Source organism: Caretta caretta, chromosome 1 (assembly GCF_965140235.1).
Source record: "Caretta caretta isolate rCarCar2 chromosome 1, rCarCar1.hap1, whole genome shotgun sequence".
Classification (NCBI taxonomy): Eukaryota; Metazoa; Chordata; order Testudines; family Cheloniidae; genus Caretta; species Caretta caretta.
The window spans coordinates 149,525,364-149,541,697 of record NC_134206.1 but is presented as its reverse complement, the minus strand read 5'-3'; the positions used below and the strand labels follow the sequence as shown (position 1 = coordinate 149,541,697).

Here is a 16,334-nt window from a genome sequence, read left to right as displayed (position 1 = left end):
TTCTTCAGGTATGTTAGCAACAAGAAGAAAGTCAAGGAAAGTGTGGGTCCCTTACTGAATGAGGGAGGCAACCTAGTGACAGAGGATGTGGAAAAAGCTAATGTACTCAATGCATTTTTTTTGCATCTGTCTTCACGAACAAGGTCATTTCCCAGACTACTGCACTGGGAAGCACAGCATAGGGAGGAGGTGACCAGCCCTCTGTGGAGAAAGAAGTGGTTCGGGACTATTTAGAAAAGCTGGACGAGGACAAGTCCATGGGGCCGGATGCGTTGCATCCGAGAGTGCTAAAGGAGTTGGCGGATGTGATTGCAGAGCCATTGGCCATTATCTTTGAAAACTCATGGCGATCGGGGGAAGTCCCAGATGACTGGAAAAAGGCTAATGTAGTGCCCATCTTTAAAAAAGGGAAGAAGGAGGATCCTGGGAACTACAGGCCACTCAGCCTCACCTCAGTCCCTGGAAAAATCATGGAGCAGGTCCTCAAGGAATCAATTCTGAAGCACTTAGAGGAGAGGAAAGTGATCAGGAACAGTCAGCATGGATTCACCAAGGGCAAGTCATGCCTGACTAATCTAATTGCCTTCTTTGATGAGATAACTGGCTCTGTGGATGAGGGGAAAGAAGTGGATGTGTTGTTCCTTGACTTTAGCAAAGCCTTTGACACGGTCTCCCACAGTATTCTTGCCAGCAAGTTAAAGAAGTATGGGCTGGATGAATGGACTATAAGGTGGCTAGAAAGTTGGCTAGATTGTCGGGCTCAACGGGTAGTGATCAATGGCTCCATGTCTAGTTGGCAGCCGGTATCAAGTAGAGTGCCCCAGGGGTCGGTCCTGGGGCCGGTTTTGTTCAGTATCTTCATAAATGATCTGGAGGATGGTGTGGATTGCACTCTCAGCAAGTTTGCAGATTACACTAAACTGGGAGGAGTGGTAGATACTCTGGAGGGTAGGGATAGGATACAGAGGGCCCTAGACAAATTGGAGGATTGGGCCAAAAGAAATCTGATGAGGCTGAACAAGGACAAGTGCAGAGTCCTGCACTTAAGATGGAAGAATCCAATGCACCGCTACAGACTAGGGATCGAATGGCTCGGCAGCAGTTCTGCAGAAAAGGACCTAGGGGTTACAGTGGACAAGAAGCTGGATATGAGTCAACAGTGTGCCCTTGTTGCCAAGAAGGCCAATGGCATTTTGGGATGTATAAGTAGCGGCATTGCCAGCAGATCGAGGAACGTGATCATTCCCCTCTATTTGACATTGGTGAGGCCTCATCTGGAGTACTGTGTCCAGTTTTGGGCCCCACACTACAAGAAGGATGTGGAAAAATTGGAAAGAGTCCAGCGGAGGGCAACAAAAATGATTAGGGGACTGGAACACATGAGTTATGAGGAGAGGCTGAGGGAACTGGGGATGTTTAGTCTTCAGAAGAGAAGAATGAGGGGGGATTTGATAGCTGCTTTCAACTACCTGAAAGGGGGTTCCAAAGTGGATGGATCTAGACTGTTCTCAGTGGTAGCAGATGACAGAACAAGGAGTAATGGTTTCAAGTTGCCGTGGGGGAGGTGTAGGTTGGATATTAGGAAAAACTTTTTCACTAGGAGGGTGTTGAAACACTGGAATGCATGTTTCACTAGGGAGGTGGTGGAATCTCCTTCCTTAGATATTTTTAAGGTCAAGCTTGACAAAGCCCTGCCTGGGATGATTTAGTTGGGGATTGTTCCTGCTTTGAGCAGGGGGTTGGACCTCCTGAGGTCCCTTCCAACCCTGATATTCTATGATAAGTTCTGAGACTGCATTCCTGATGTTTTCCCGGCCAAAGCATCGCACAGACAGACCGACCCTTTGTTTCCCCCCTTTCCAGCTTTAAAAGTATCTTGTCTCCTCATTGGTCATTTTGGTCAGGTGCCAGTGAGGTTATCTTAGCTTCTTAACCCTTTACAGGTGAAAGGGTTTTGCCTCTGGTCAGGAGGGATTTTATAGCACTGTGTACAGAAAGATGGTTACCCTTCCCTTTACTTTTATGACAACTACATTATAATGGGATATAGAGAAGTGAAAAAAATGCAAGTAACATCCCACTCATTTTCATGAAATTTAAACACCAAATGCACTCTTATACATTTAACAATCACTTTGTTCTATACTAATATACAAGCTAATTGGCCTGGCTATGCATTTGTAAGCATTCAGTGAGCATTTTGTGACGCTTTGACATGAGCTGTTACCTGGTCTGTGTCACAAATGCTAATAAATTTCCCCATGTAGACAAATCCTTAGTCTCCATTCAAAGGACAAAGTCCAGGGACTATGAGAGCTTTTCTGTCCCTCTTAAAGTGGTTATACAAACCCTTTGAAAGCATTGCTGGGTGAAATTGGGATGCCAGAAATATCTGAGCGATCAGCCTGTCTTGGATTTCCAGTCTTAGTTCCTGTAGCAATGCAGTAGTCTGGGCTGGAACTTCCCTGTTTTCCCTGGTACCATAAGATGACCCCATGACAGTGATCAATGGGTATTTTATTAATAATTTACTTAAATGTTTATTAAATTGTACGGCATATTTCCATAAATTGTATGTCAAACAGAATATTAATTTGTCCAAAATAAGAAATACTTAGATATTGTTTTCTGCAAGAAGGTAATTCTGATACATACTTACATTACTGTGTACCCCTAATATTATTCTGTTCTCTCCTCTGATATACATATGTAACAATCAAAAATATTAATGCATATACATCTGGGAAAGAATAGCCCCCCATAGGAAAGAACATGACTTAAGTTTAAGGGGCTGCAGTACTCCTAGGGAGTAGGCTTGATGACTTGGGTTGGTGGAGAATGGGAGGTAAAACAATCTACATTGGCTACATTCTCTTTTATAACAGCCAGCCCTGTCTAAATATCAAGTGATTGCATATTATATGTGTTTTAAGCCTATGAAAACAGTACACTTTTTTCCCATCTAATAACTCCTTGAGGTACTTTTGGGAGAGGATATTGCAGAATTTAGACATTGTGTCATCTAACACTAAATCATCTCCATTTGGTCCATATGCATAGAGAATATGTAAATTAAGTATGAATTAAACACTCAAAAGATGTAAATTCTGTGAAGAATAAAAATGAAAACATCAAGTCCTCTGAAAATGGGTTATCTATTTTTTTATTGAAGTGCTTTAATGTTAGAAGATTTTCAGTGAAAACAAGTTTTCATATTTTATCATCTGTCAGAATAGCCGTAAGTATTAAAGCTAGCACTATTGCACGCTAATATAGAATTATTTATACCACTTTGAAGTTTTTTATATTTCTTACAAGGTGCTAATTGTGCTGAATCAAGCTGACAAAATTGCATAATTTTTAGGTTAATATTAGCATAATCCTACAGCACATTGTTTAAAGGAAGTAAAGAAATAAAGTATGCTGAATATTTTTTCAATACGATGAATAAATCTGTATCTTTCTCACAGTCATAATTTCCATGACACTAATCATGAATTTTAGGGGGGTTTATAACTAGTTATGTACTTTGTCATGTGGGCCAGTGTGCTACTGAGTAAGACTTCTGAGAATTTTTGCAAATAAACCTTTGTATATATCCAGTAGAGAAGAGCAGAGCATGGGAGTAATATGGGGATTTCATGATTTTAAACTATTAGTTAAATATTAGTGAATAGTTTTAAAACAGTTTTAACTGGAATATAGAGGATATTTTCGTTAAAATAATAATACAGGAGTTTTCACTTCTTTTTATAAATTTGTGCCATTTTCTTTGTTTAAATTAAAGTTTTGGCTTCTGCATTTTCTGCCATGGCGTGCTATGAAAAGCACAGTCTAAGAGCAGGTGCCTGCAAGCACAGACTCTGACTCCTATGTGGAGCCCCATTGAAATCCAGCCTTGTGTATCTCTTTGCAGGTTAAGAAACCTTAATAATGAGACATCAAATTTACACCACATCAGTTAGTGCCCTGAGGTGAAAAGATGTTTGAATTACAGGTTAGGATTTTATTCCTAGTGAAAAGCATACGGCATTGTCAAGGAATTGCAATTCCAAAATTTGCTTAAACATCATCTGAAGGGGTGTTTCCCCCCACTTGCCTAAATATTTATTTTAGTGCTGCAGTGATCTGTGAAGAGAGAAGCCTCCCCTTCCTTTTGTGCCTCAACACCAATTATATTGCAGGTTCCCTCAGCAGTTCTTTAAGTGACATTTTACCTTTGTATGGATGCAATAATGATGCTAGTGCATCAACAAGAGAATAAACCAAAGACCCAGGCTGAGATCAGCTTATTCAAGCTTTAGTTTTGGCATATTTTTGAAGTCTACCCTCCTATGTGACAGTGCATGTGGTAGGAAAAACCAGTCAGGAATGCCCATTAGTTTCACACTTGCAGATTCTTGATGCATTTTTGCCTGATGGGAACAGGGATGCTAGCTGTCACAATCTCCTTTCATTTTTGGTTATTATTTTGTTTAAAATTTTCCAGGAATTTATCAGTGCTTATTACATTTGTTTTTCTAAACAAATTGGTGAAAATTGGTGCAAAAAATTAACTTTGCAGTTTTTGGGGGTAAATATTGGGCTTAATATTGGGATAAGAAGACAGTAAAAAAAGCAACAAAAAAAGAAAAGTAAGAGTATTGAAAGTAAAAGCAGTTTAATGCTCTGGTTTATTTCATGAACTGTACATTACCAATATGTGTACTCATGCACGCCCGTGCATGTGTGTCTTCCACTACATTGTCTTACTTTAACAGACAGCCTCGCATTTACATGTAGACTAATTTATTATTAACACAAACACATCTACCGAATGTAATGTATGGCATTTTCTTAAAATAATCAGTATGTTCCTGTGTTTGAGTGGTCCAATATCTGGGTGAAGATCAGTAATAAAAACAAATAACTTTTGCAAAATCCAGGATTTTTTTCCGTAAAAATCAGTAAAAACTGAAAACAGAAGGCCTTACTGATGAGGTACGTGTGCAGACATCTGCCATGCTTGCCTGCAGTCCCCCAGGATTCTCATGCTGTGGCTCCTTTTGTCATTTGGGGGCCGCTTTGATACCGCCTCTTCAGGGATCCAAGTGACTGCCTAAGTCCTTACTGATGTTCCTGCTGGAAAGAGCCAGGAAGAGAAGGATAGGACAAAAAATAGGAAAGGGAATTTCTCCCAGCCCCCTGACCAAATGTATACCAAAGGCCAGGGGATCAAATGGATTGGAAAACAAATTTTGCTTTGAAGATTTTGAGAGGCTAGCAGAGAATAAGATGAAGTAGTCAGTATTTCAAAATAACTTCCTAGAAAAAATAGTACTTAGCAATTTGAGTCTTGAAAATCCTTTACAAATATTAAGCCTCTTGGTAAAACTGAAAAGTAGGTAAATGTTGTTATACTCATTTTGTAGATGAGAAATCTGAGGCACAATGAAGCTTATTGATTTGATACAAGGATATGTGAAAAGAAAAGGAGTACTACTGGCACCTTAGAGACTAACCAATTTATTTGAGCATAAGCTTTCGTGAGCTACAGCTCACTTCATCGGATGCATTTGAGGATATGTGGAAGACAGGTAGCCAACTCAGTATTAAAACTTGAGTCCTGACTGCCAATCCTCTGCTCTGACCACTGGGCTATCTGTTTTTTGGAAATCTAACATTTCTAGCATTACTCCAAGAAAGGAAAATGCAATCAAATGTATTTGTTTTTTTATGTAAATCTAGTTTAATTGTTGCAATTTTCAAATTGTAGTAACCGAAATGAAAATGTAAAGGAAGGAGGTCTTTTTTAAAAAAAAAAAAAAAAAAAGTATGACATGATATATTTTTAAATGCCCTATAAGGTGTTCAGCATCATGTATTAGAAATAAAATTTATGGTACATGAATGAAATAACAGTTTGTTTGTTTTTACTTCCGTGGTGGTGGTGTTACAGATATTTAAATATATCTAACAACACAATTAACAAAAGTGCATTTTGGTTGCCAATAAATTTTGACTGACCTTTATTGCTGCTTAACCACAGTTTTACCTTTTTACCTTTTATTCTGATTACAGGCCCCAAATAGTCATGAGCAATGAATGCTAAAACTTAAATGCTAAGAGATTGTATTTTGACTGCATATCTGCCTGCTGCTGCTTCCTTCTCTCCTCCCCCTTGAAACTTCAATTAGGCATAGAGAAAGAGAATGGAAATTGACTTGAGATTCAATTTGCAAGTGCTGAAATGCAAATTCAGCAACTCCTATATCAGCTCATACTGAATTTTTCACATTTAAGTAGCTGATAAACTTGCTCAAGCTGAGAAGAGTAACTTTATTTTGTGAGAAACATGAAGCTCATTTAACTGGTTGAACCAGAAGAAAAGTATTTTTACCTTTATATTGTAGGTGACAATTTATGTGTGAATCAAGATTTCCATTTATTTTAGGTTAAGGCACCTAAATATGTACTTGATTATTAAAACATTTTGTATGTTTCCATTATAGAGCTGTTAATCCTTAGTAAATATATTTTAATAATTATTCAAAATACCACAATCATCTTACAAAATGTAAATTTGCCATGCAAATACAATTTTAAATTTTTAACTGTGCAATATTCTGTTATCGAGTGCTGCTGAGGTTCTTGCTAGGAGACAAGATCTTTGGCTGAGCCCATATTACTTATAAGTTTAGCAAAATTCAGCTAGAGATATCTTATATATTAACCAGAAACTGTAATAAGTTTGTTCTCATCATTCCTACCACTGATGAGAAGGGCAGTGATTTTGTCATGGTGACTTATGTCATAACGTTTAGGAATTTGTTGAAATCAAAAGTCAAAGACTATCTTACCCTCTTTGTTAATTGACAGGCCTTGGAAAGGCTCCACTACAGGCTGAAATCTTGGCCTCGTTCAAGTCACTGGAAGTTTTCCCTCTGCCTTGAATGGGGCCAGGACTTCATCCCTGGTCAGTCAAGAGCAGTGAAAAGATGCAGTGGGCAAGATGGAGCCAAACTACCACCAAACTCCCTGAAGAGGATCATGCCAAAAGGATAGAGGGGAAATTCCTTTTTCTTCTTCCAAAAAAAAGAATGATCATAATGATAATAAGAGGGTATCCCATCTTCCTTGGAATAATCTGATTTACTTGGTTAGAGACACAACTTGGCATTCAGGCTGATAGTTTATCTATGCAGGAATCAGGCTATTTCCTTCTCAAATAATTGAACACACTTTTAATTATCCTTTAAATATACCCTAAAATCTATTAGAATCCACAAAAGAGGATTATTAAACAAAATAATAGTTGCATATTTAACAATGGCATATCTAACAAAACATCCCAAGAAATCTTTTATTTATTATCACACTCAACAGTGCAGCAAAACACAAGATAAATGAATTTACTACTTGAATGAGAAATTCCACAAATGTCCAAATCAAAGTTGTTTCCCAACACTGTACCATAACTCTGCTTTGGGAAATTCTATAACTTTAAACCACTGAGGAAAATCTAAAGGGGCTTAAACTCTGGCAAGTCAAGTGTAAAACTATCATAGAATCATAGATCTTTAAGGTCAGAAGCCACCATTATGATCATCTAGTCTGACCTCCTGCACAACGCAGGCCACAGAATCTCACCCACCAACTCCTGTAACAAACCCCTAACTTATGTCTGAGCTATTGAAGTCCTCAAATTGTGGTTTGAAGACTTCAAGATGCAGAGAATCCTCCAGCAAGTGACCCGTGCCCACGCTGCAGAGGAAGGCGAAAAACCCCCATGGCCTTCCCAACCCCAAATATGGCGATCAGCTAAACCCTGAGCATGTGGGCAAGACTCACCAGCCAGACACCTAGGAAAGAATTCTCTGTAGTAACTCAGATCCCACCCCATCTAACATCCTATCACAGGCCATTGGGCATATCTATCGCTAATAATCGAAGATCAATTAATTGCCAAAATTAGGCTGTCCCATCACATCATCTCCTCCATAAACTTAACAAGCTTAGTCTTGAAGCCAGATATGTCTTTTGCCCCCACTGCTTCCCTTGGAAGGCTGTTCCAGAACTTCACTTCTCTGATGGTTAGAAACCTTTGTCTAATTTCAAGTCTAAACTTCCTGATGGCCAGTTTATATCCATTTGTTCTTGTGTCCACATTGGTACTGAGCTTAAATAATTCTTTTCCTTCCATGGTATTTATTCCTCTGCTATATTTATAGATAGCAATCATATCTCCTCTCAGCCGCCTTTTGGTAAGACTAAACAAGCCAAGCTCTTTGAGTCTCCTTTCATAAGACAGGTTTTCCATTCCTCGGATCATCCTAGTAGACCTTCTCTGTACCTGTTCTAGTTTGAATTCATCCTTCTCAAACATGGGAGACCAGAACTGCGCACAACATTCCAGATGAGGTCTTACCAGTGCCTTGTATAATGGTACTAACACCTTCTTATCGCTACTGGAAATACCTCACCTGATGCATCCCAAGACCGCATTAGCTATTTTCACGGCCATATCACATTGGCGGCTCATAGTCATCCTGTGATCAGCCAATACTCCGAGGTCCTTCTCCTCCTCTGTTACTTCCAAATGATGCGTCCCCAGTTTATAACAGAAATTCTTGTTATTAATCCCTAAAAGCATGACCTTGCACTTTTCATTATTAAATTTCATCCTATTACTCCAGTTTACAAGGTCATCCAGATCTTCCTGTATGATATCCCGGTCCTTCTCTGTATTGGCAATACCTCGCAGCTTTGTGTCATCCGCAAACGTTATTAGCACATTCCCGCTTTTTATGTCAAGGTCAATAATAAAAAGATGAAATAAGATTAGTCCCAAAACTGATCCTTGAGGAACTCCACTAGTCACCTCCTTTCAGCCTGACAGTTCACCTTTCAGTGTGACCCACTGTAGTCTCCCCTTTAACCAGTTCCTTATCCACCTTTCAGTTTTCATATTGATCCCCTTCTTTTCCAATTTAGCTAATTCTCCATGTGGTACCGTATCAAATGCCTTACTGAAATAGAGGTAAATTAGATCCACTACATTCCCTTTGTCTAAAAAATCTGTTACCTTCTCAGAGAAGGAGATCAGATTGGTTACGATCAACCTTTTGTAAAGCCATGTTGTATTTTGTCCCAATTACCATTGACCTCAATGTCCTTAACTACTTTCTCCTTCAAAATTTTTTCCAAGACCTTGCATACTACAGATGTCAAACTAACAGGCCTGTAGATACCCGGATCACTTTTTTCCCCTTTCTTAAAAATAGGAACTATGTTAGCAATTCTCCAATCATACGGTACAACTCCTAAGTTTACAGATTCATTAAAAATTCTTGCTAATGGCCTTGCAATTTCGGGTGCCAATTCCTTTAATATTCTTGGATGAAGATTGTCTGGGCCCTCCAATTTAGTCCCATTAAGCTGTCTGAGTTTCGCTTCTACCTCAGATATGGTGATATCTACCTCATTCCCATTTGTCATGCTACCATTATCCCTAAGATCCTCTTTAGCCTTATTAAAGACTGAGGCAAGGTATTTGTTTAGATATTTGGCCATGCCTAGATTATCCTTGACCTCCACTCCATCCTCAGTGTTTAGTGGTCCCACTTCTTCTTTCTTTATTTTCTTCTTATTTAGATGGCTATAGAACCTTTTACTATTGCTTTTAATTCCCTTTGCAAGGTCCAACTCTACATGGCTTTTGGCTGTTCTCACTGTATCCCTCCCATCTTCCACTCCTTGTAGGCTTTCTGCTTTTTCTTAATCACCTCTCTGAGATGCTTGCTCATCCATCTTGATCTACAACTTTTCTGAATTTTTTCCCCTTTCTTGGGATGCAGGCTTCTGATAGTTTCTGCAACTTTGACTTGAAGTAATTCCAGGCCTCCTCCGCCTTTAGATCCACAAGTTTTTCAGTCCAATCCACTTCACTAACTAATTTCCTTAATTTTTTAAAGTTAGCCTTTTTAGTTAGTATGATTAGGTAGGCCAAAAAAGAATTTGAAGAGCAAATAGTGTGAGACATGAAAGCTAACTGCAATTTTTTTAACTACATCAGAATCAAGAAGTCTGACAAACAATCAGTGGGGACACTGACCAGTCAAGGTACTAAAGGAGCACTCAAGGAAGATCAGGCTGTTGCGGAGATGCTAAATGTATTCTTTGTATCAGTCTTCACTGAAGACCATGTGAGATTCACACACCCAAGGCATTCTTTTTAGGTGACAAATCTGAGGAACTGTCCCAAATTGAGGTTTCAATAGAGGAGGTTTTGGAACAAATTGATAAATTTAAACAGTAATAACTCACCAGCCATCAGATGATATTCACCAGAGTTCTGAAGGAATTAAGATGTGAAATTGCAAAACTACTAAATTTGGTTTGTAATCTATCACTTTAATCAACCTCTGCACCAGATGACAGGAGGTTAGTTAATGTGATGCCGATTTTTAAGAAGGCTCCAGAAGTGATTTTGACAATTACAGACCAGTAAATTTAATCTCATTATCTGGCAAATTGGTTGGAACTATAAAAAAGAACCAAATTACCAAACATGTAGATGAACATGATATGTTGGAGAAGAGTCAACATAGCTTTCGTAAAGGCAAATCATGCCTCCCCAGTCTATTACAGTTTTTGAGGGTTCAGCAAACATGTGGACAAGGGTTATCTAGTGGACTTTCCAAGTGAACTTGGACTTTCAGAAAGTCTTTGACAAGGTCCTTCACCAAACTCTCTTAAGAAAAAAAAGCCATCATGGGATAAGAGGGAAGGTCCTCTCATAGATCAGTAACTGAAGATAGGATACAAAGGATAGGAAACAAAGGGTAGAAATGAATTATCAATTTTCACAGGTAAGAGAGGTATATAGAGGGGTCCCCCAGCGGTCTGTACCAAGACCTGTGCTGTTCAACATATTCATAAATGATCTGAAAAAGGGTTAAACATGAGGTGGCAAAGTTTGCAGACGGTACAAAATTACTCCAGATAGCCAAGTCCAAAGCAGACTGTGAAGAGTTAGAAAGGGATCGCACAAAACTGGATGACTGAACAACAAAATGGCAGATGAAATTTAATGTTGACAAATGCAAAGTAATGCAAATTGGAAAACACAATCCAAACTATACATACAAAATGATGGGGTCTAAATTAGCTGTTGCCACTCAACAAAGAGCTCTTGAAGTCACTGTGGATCGTTCACTGAAAATATCGGCTCAATGTGCAGTAGCAGTCAAAAAAGATAACAGTGTTACAAATCAAAAGAACAGGGACAGATAAGATGACAGAAAATATCATAATACCAGCATATAAATCCATGGTACTCCTACACCCTGAATATTGCATGCAGTTCTGGTCACCCATCTCAGAAAAGATGTATTTAAATTGGAAAAAATAAAGAGAAGGACAACAAAAATGATTAGGGATATGGAGCTGTTGCGGTCCAAATACAAGCCAGAACAAGGCTTTAAGCAAGCAATCAGGCTGGTCTGCCTTGTCAGCTTTCCACCCTCTCTTTTATTCTCTGCTCCTCCTGTGCATTACATACTCCAACAGATAAAAGGAATACACTGGCTTTGTTTAATATTCTTATTTACCAATTTCTATCTACCGCATTCCTTGCTCTCGGGCCTTGAGCCCAGTCCTGGGAGGCTTCCCACGGTTCATATCATCTGGGCGAGTTTCCAAGGTTCATGCCCTTGAGAGGAGCTGTGTGTGCACTGCTCCTACACAACACTCAGGGTGTGCCCTGAATGTTGCCAAGTGCATGAACCCTGCATGAATCCTTCATCGAGCAGCTTCCAAATAAAGAGAGATTAGGAAGATGGGGACTGCTCAGCTTGAAAAAGACTGCTTACTTTGCTTAAGAGCCTTTGGTGAAGGACCTTGTCAAAGGCTTTCTGAAAATCTAAGTACACTATATCCACTGGATCCCCCTTGTCCACATTCTTGTTGACCCCCTCAAAGAATTCTAGTAGATTGGTGAGGCATGATTTCCCTTTACAAAAACCATGTTGACTCTTCCCCCAACAAATTATGTTCATCTATGTGTCTGAAAATTTTGTTATTTACTATAATTTCAGCCAGTTTGCCCTGTACTGAAGTCAGGCTTACAGGCCTGTAATTGCCGGGGTCACCTTTGGAGCCCTTTTTAAAAATTTGCGTCACATTAACTGTCCTCCTATCATTTGGTACAGAAGCTGATTTAAATGATAGGTTACAGATTACAGTTAGTAGTCCTCCAATTTCATATTTGAGTTCCTTCAGAACTCTTGGGTGAATACCATCTGGTCCTGGTGACTTATTACTGTTTTAGTTTATCAATTTGTTTCAAAACTTCCTCCAATGATGCTTCAATCTGGGACAGGTCCTTGGATTTGTCCCCTAAAAAGAATGGATCAGGTTTGAGAATCTCCCTCACATCTTCAACCATGAAGACTGATACAAAGAATTCATTTAGTTTCTCTGCAATGGCCTTATTGTTCTCGAGTACTCCTTTAGCATCTCAATAGTCAAGTGGCCCCACTGGTTGTTTAGCAGGATTCCTGCTCCTGATGTACTTCAAAAAATTTTGGCTATTACTTTTTGAGTCTTTGGCTAGGTGTTCTTCAAATTCTTTTTGGCCTTCCTAATTATATTTTTACACTTCATTTGCCAGAGTTTATGCTCTTTTTTCTATTTTCCTCATTAGGATTTAACTTCCACTTTTTAAAGGATGCCTTTTTGCCTGTCATTGCTTCTTTTACTGCGGTGTTTAGCCACGGTGGCTCTTTTTTGGTTCTCTAACTATGTTTTTTAATTTGGGGTACACATTTAAGTTGAGCCTCTATTATAGTGTCTTTAAAAAGTTTCCATGAAGCTTGCAGGGATTTTACTTTTGGTGCTGTACCTTTTAATTTCTGTTTAACTAATCTCCTCATTTTTGTGTAGTTCCCCTTTTTGAAATTAAATGCTACAGTGTTGGGCCACTGTGGTGTTTTCCCCATAATAGGGATGTTAAATTTAATTATATTATGGTCATGATTACCAAGCGGTCCAGCTGTGTTCACCTCTTGGACCTGATCATGTGCTCCACTTAGGACTAAATCAAGAATTGCCCCTCCTCTGGTGTGTTCCAGAACTAGCTGCTCCAAGAAGCAGTCGTTTAAGGGGTCAAGCAGCTTTATCTCTGCATCACGTCCTGATATATACCCAGTGAATATGGGGATATTTGAAATCCCCCATTATTATTGTTTTTTTTTTTAATAGCCTCTCTAATCTCCTAGAGCATTTCACAGTCACTATCACCATCCTGGTCAGGTGGTCGGTGATATAGCATTACTGCTATATTCTTATTATTCTAGCATGGAATTAGTATCCATAGAGACTCTATGGTGCAGTTTGGTTCAGTTAAGATTTTTACTTCATTTGATTCTACGCTTTCTTTCACATATAGTGCTACTCCCCCACCACCACAACCTGTTCTGTCCTTCTGATATATTTTGTACCAAGGTATTACTATTTCCCATTGATTATCCTCATTCCACCAAGTTTCTGTGATGACTATTATATCCTAATTTAATATGAGGCATGCTAGTTCACCTATCTTATTATTTAGACTTCTAGCATTGGTATATAAGCACTTGGTATATAAGCACTTTAAAAACTTGTCACTTTTTAGCTGTCTCCCATTACGTGATGTAATTGAATGAGACTTTTTTTTCATTTGACTGTTTCTCATCAGATCCTACCTGTATTTTATCATCTTCCATACTCTTCTCCTTACTAGGACATAGAGAATCTCCATTAGTAGATCTTCCCCTAAGGGATGTCTCTGTCTGAACCATGTGCTCTTCCGCACCTATCAGTTTTCCCCATGCCTTTTAAAAACTGTTTTTTGACCTTTTTAATTTTAAGTGCTAGCAATCTGGTTCCATTTTGGTTTAGGTGGAGCCAATCCTTCCTGTATAGGCTCCCCCTTTCCTAAAAGTGTCCCCAGTTCCTAATAAATCTAACCCCCTCCTCCCTTCATATCGTCTCATCCATACATTGAGACCCTGCAGTTCTGCCTGTTTAACTGGCCCTGTGCGTGGAACTGGAAGCATTTCAGAGAGTGCTACTATGGAGGCCCTGAACTTCAATCTCTTACCTAGCAGCCTAAGTTTGCATCCAAGACCTCTTTCCTATCCTCCCCAATGTCACTGGTACCTACATGTACCATGACCACCGGCTCCTCCCCAGCACAACACATAAGTCTGTCTAGATGTCTTGAGAGATTCTCAACCTTCGCACCAGGCAGGCAAGTCACCATGTGGTTCTCTTGGTCATCACAAACCCAGCTATCTATGTTTCTAATGATTTAGTTGCCCATTACTAATACCTGTCTCTTCCTAATAACTGGAGTTCCCTCTCCTGGAGAGGTATTCTGAGTGCGAGAGGATACCACATCATCATCTGGAAGGAGGGTTCCAATTATATGATTGAGCATTAGCTTTCGTGAGCTACAGCTCACTTCATCAGATGCATACTGTGGAAAATGTAGAAGATCTTTTTATATACACACAAAGCATGAAAAAATACCTCCTCCCACCCCACTCTCCTGCTGCTAATAGCTTATGTAAAGTGATCAGTCTCCTTACAATGTGTATGATAATCAAGTTGGGCCATTTCCAGCACAAATCCAGGAAAACCTTATGCTCAAATAAATTGGTTAGTCTCTAAGGTGCCACAAGTACCCCTTTTCTTTTTGCGAATACAGACTAACACGGCTGTTACTCTGAAACCTGTAATTATATGATTGTTTCCCTCTGCTCCAGTTGGATGTTCTCCTTCCCTGAGGCTTTCATCCTCCTCAGCAGCACAGAGGCTGTCAGACCGGCAGTGGGACCGTTCTATTGTGTCCCAGAAAGTCTCATCTATCTACCTCTCTGTCTCCCTTAGCTCCGACAGCTCAGCCACCCTGGTCTCCAAAGCCCGTACATGGTCTCTGAGGGCCAGGAGCTCCTTGAACCGAATGCACACCTACACCACCTGCCCATAGGGCAGGTAATCATACATGCTGCATTGGGTTCAATAAACTGGGTAGCCCCCACTGTGTTGCAGGACTTCTGCCTGCATTCTTTTTACTCCTGCAGCTGGTTCCCTTGTTGTTTTGTTTTTATCAGGGGATGTTTTTTGGCTTAAGTTTAAAGAAGTTTAAGGAATGTGAAGTGTATGTAGGCCCCTCCTCCCCCCACTCCTGTTGTAAACTCCCTTGCAAAATTCCCCAGTTAGCCACTCCTGTTTGCTAGGACATGGGAACTGAACTACCCTTTCATACTTAATGGTGTTTTCTTCATGCCAGTATCTAGGCATGTTGGCAGAGTAGCGTGGCAGATTGCACTACTTCTGGAAGTATTGTACCAATTCTGTGGATTAGCACAGGACTTCAGGTTTTCAAAGCTGTCAGTGGAGCACCTTTCATAAGCATGAAATTTGTTTAAAACATTTAAGAAAAAAAGAAAAAGAAGCGAAAAATAGATAAGATACTGCCCTGTGGCTTACATGCTCAATAATCTTGTGACTGCTTAGAAGTTCTTTAATGTTTTCTTTTCATGTAAGTATTAAAAGTTTCAAGCACATAAAGGCATCAAAGTGGTATCATTTGACACTAGAAACATTAAAAACTTTTGATTGTTCTCTTTCTAGTTAAATAACATACTAAAATGTCATCACTTGGTTTCCATTTCCACCTGTAGACGCTTTGACAGAGCTGTGAAGAAGTGGCAGTGTTTCCATCATGACATGAAGAATTTTAATCTCTGGCTAACTGATGCAGAACAGTATCTGGCTAGAGCACAGACAGGTACCAGGGACCTGGATCAAGCCAAAATAAAGCAGTATCTCAAGGTAGGTTTTAACTGACCCATTCCTATACAGTACCATATCTTTATAGTTCAATTGTATATAGTGTTGATTGCTGAGTGGTATTTTTATATGATTTTCAAATGTTTTCTTATTCAACCTTTTTCTTTAACAAATATTTTTTTCCGAGATATTAGCTGAAAATGAATTTAAAAATAAAATTAACGTTAGAATAAGGTGCAACCAGGTAACACTTCTGTAGTTAAAGATTTGGTCTGTCTTTATTTAGTTCAGGCACACAATGCCCATTCATTTCCATGCGGTTTGTATGTTCAGCGTAGGAAGAGAATAATGCTCTGGGAGATAAACTTTGCTTGTAGGGGATGTTTTATTACCATGCTTTGTAGCAGAAACTTGATTCATGAGCAAGCCATGAAAGAGAGGTTCCATTAACCTTGTGTGGGTCCTTAACCTGTGCTGCCTGTGCCATCCTCTTTCGTTTTGTAATCAAAAGAATA

General features: G+C 39.3%; 1 protein-coding gene across 11 annotated transcripts in view; it reads left to right on the top strand.

Annotated features, from left to right (window-relative positions):
* The window catches only part of DMD (dystrophin), a 2,122,534-nt gene that overhangs the window by 1,134,854 nt on the left and 971,346 nt on the right, over positions 1-16,334 (top strand). For all 11 annotated transcript variants that reach the window (XM_075132091.1, XM_048863664.2, XM_048863629.2 and 8 more), the window contains one exon: positions 15,711-15,861. In XM_075132091.1, coding sequence (XP_074988192.1) covers positions 15,711-15,861 — 151 coding nt within the window. The remainder of the gene's footprint in view (positions 1-15,710; positions 15,862-16,334) is intronic.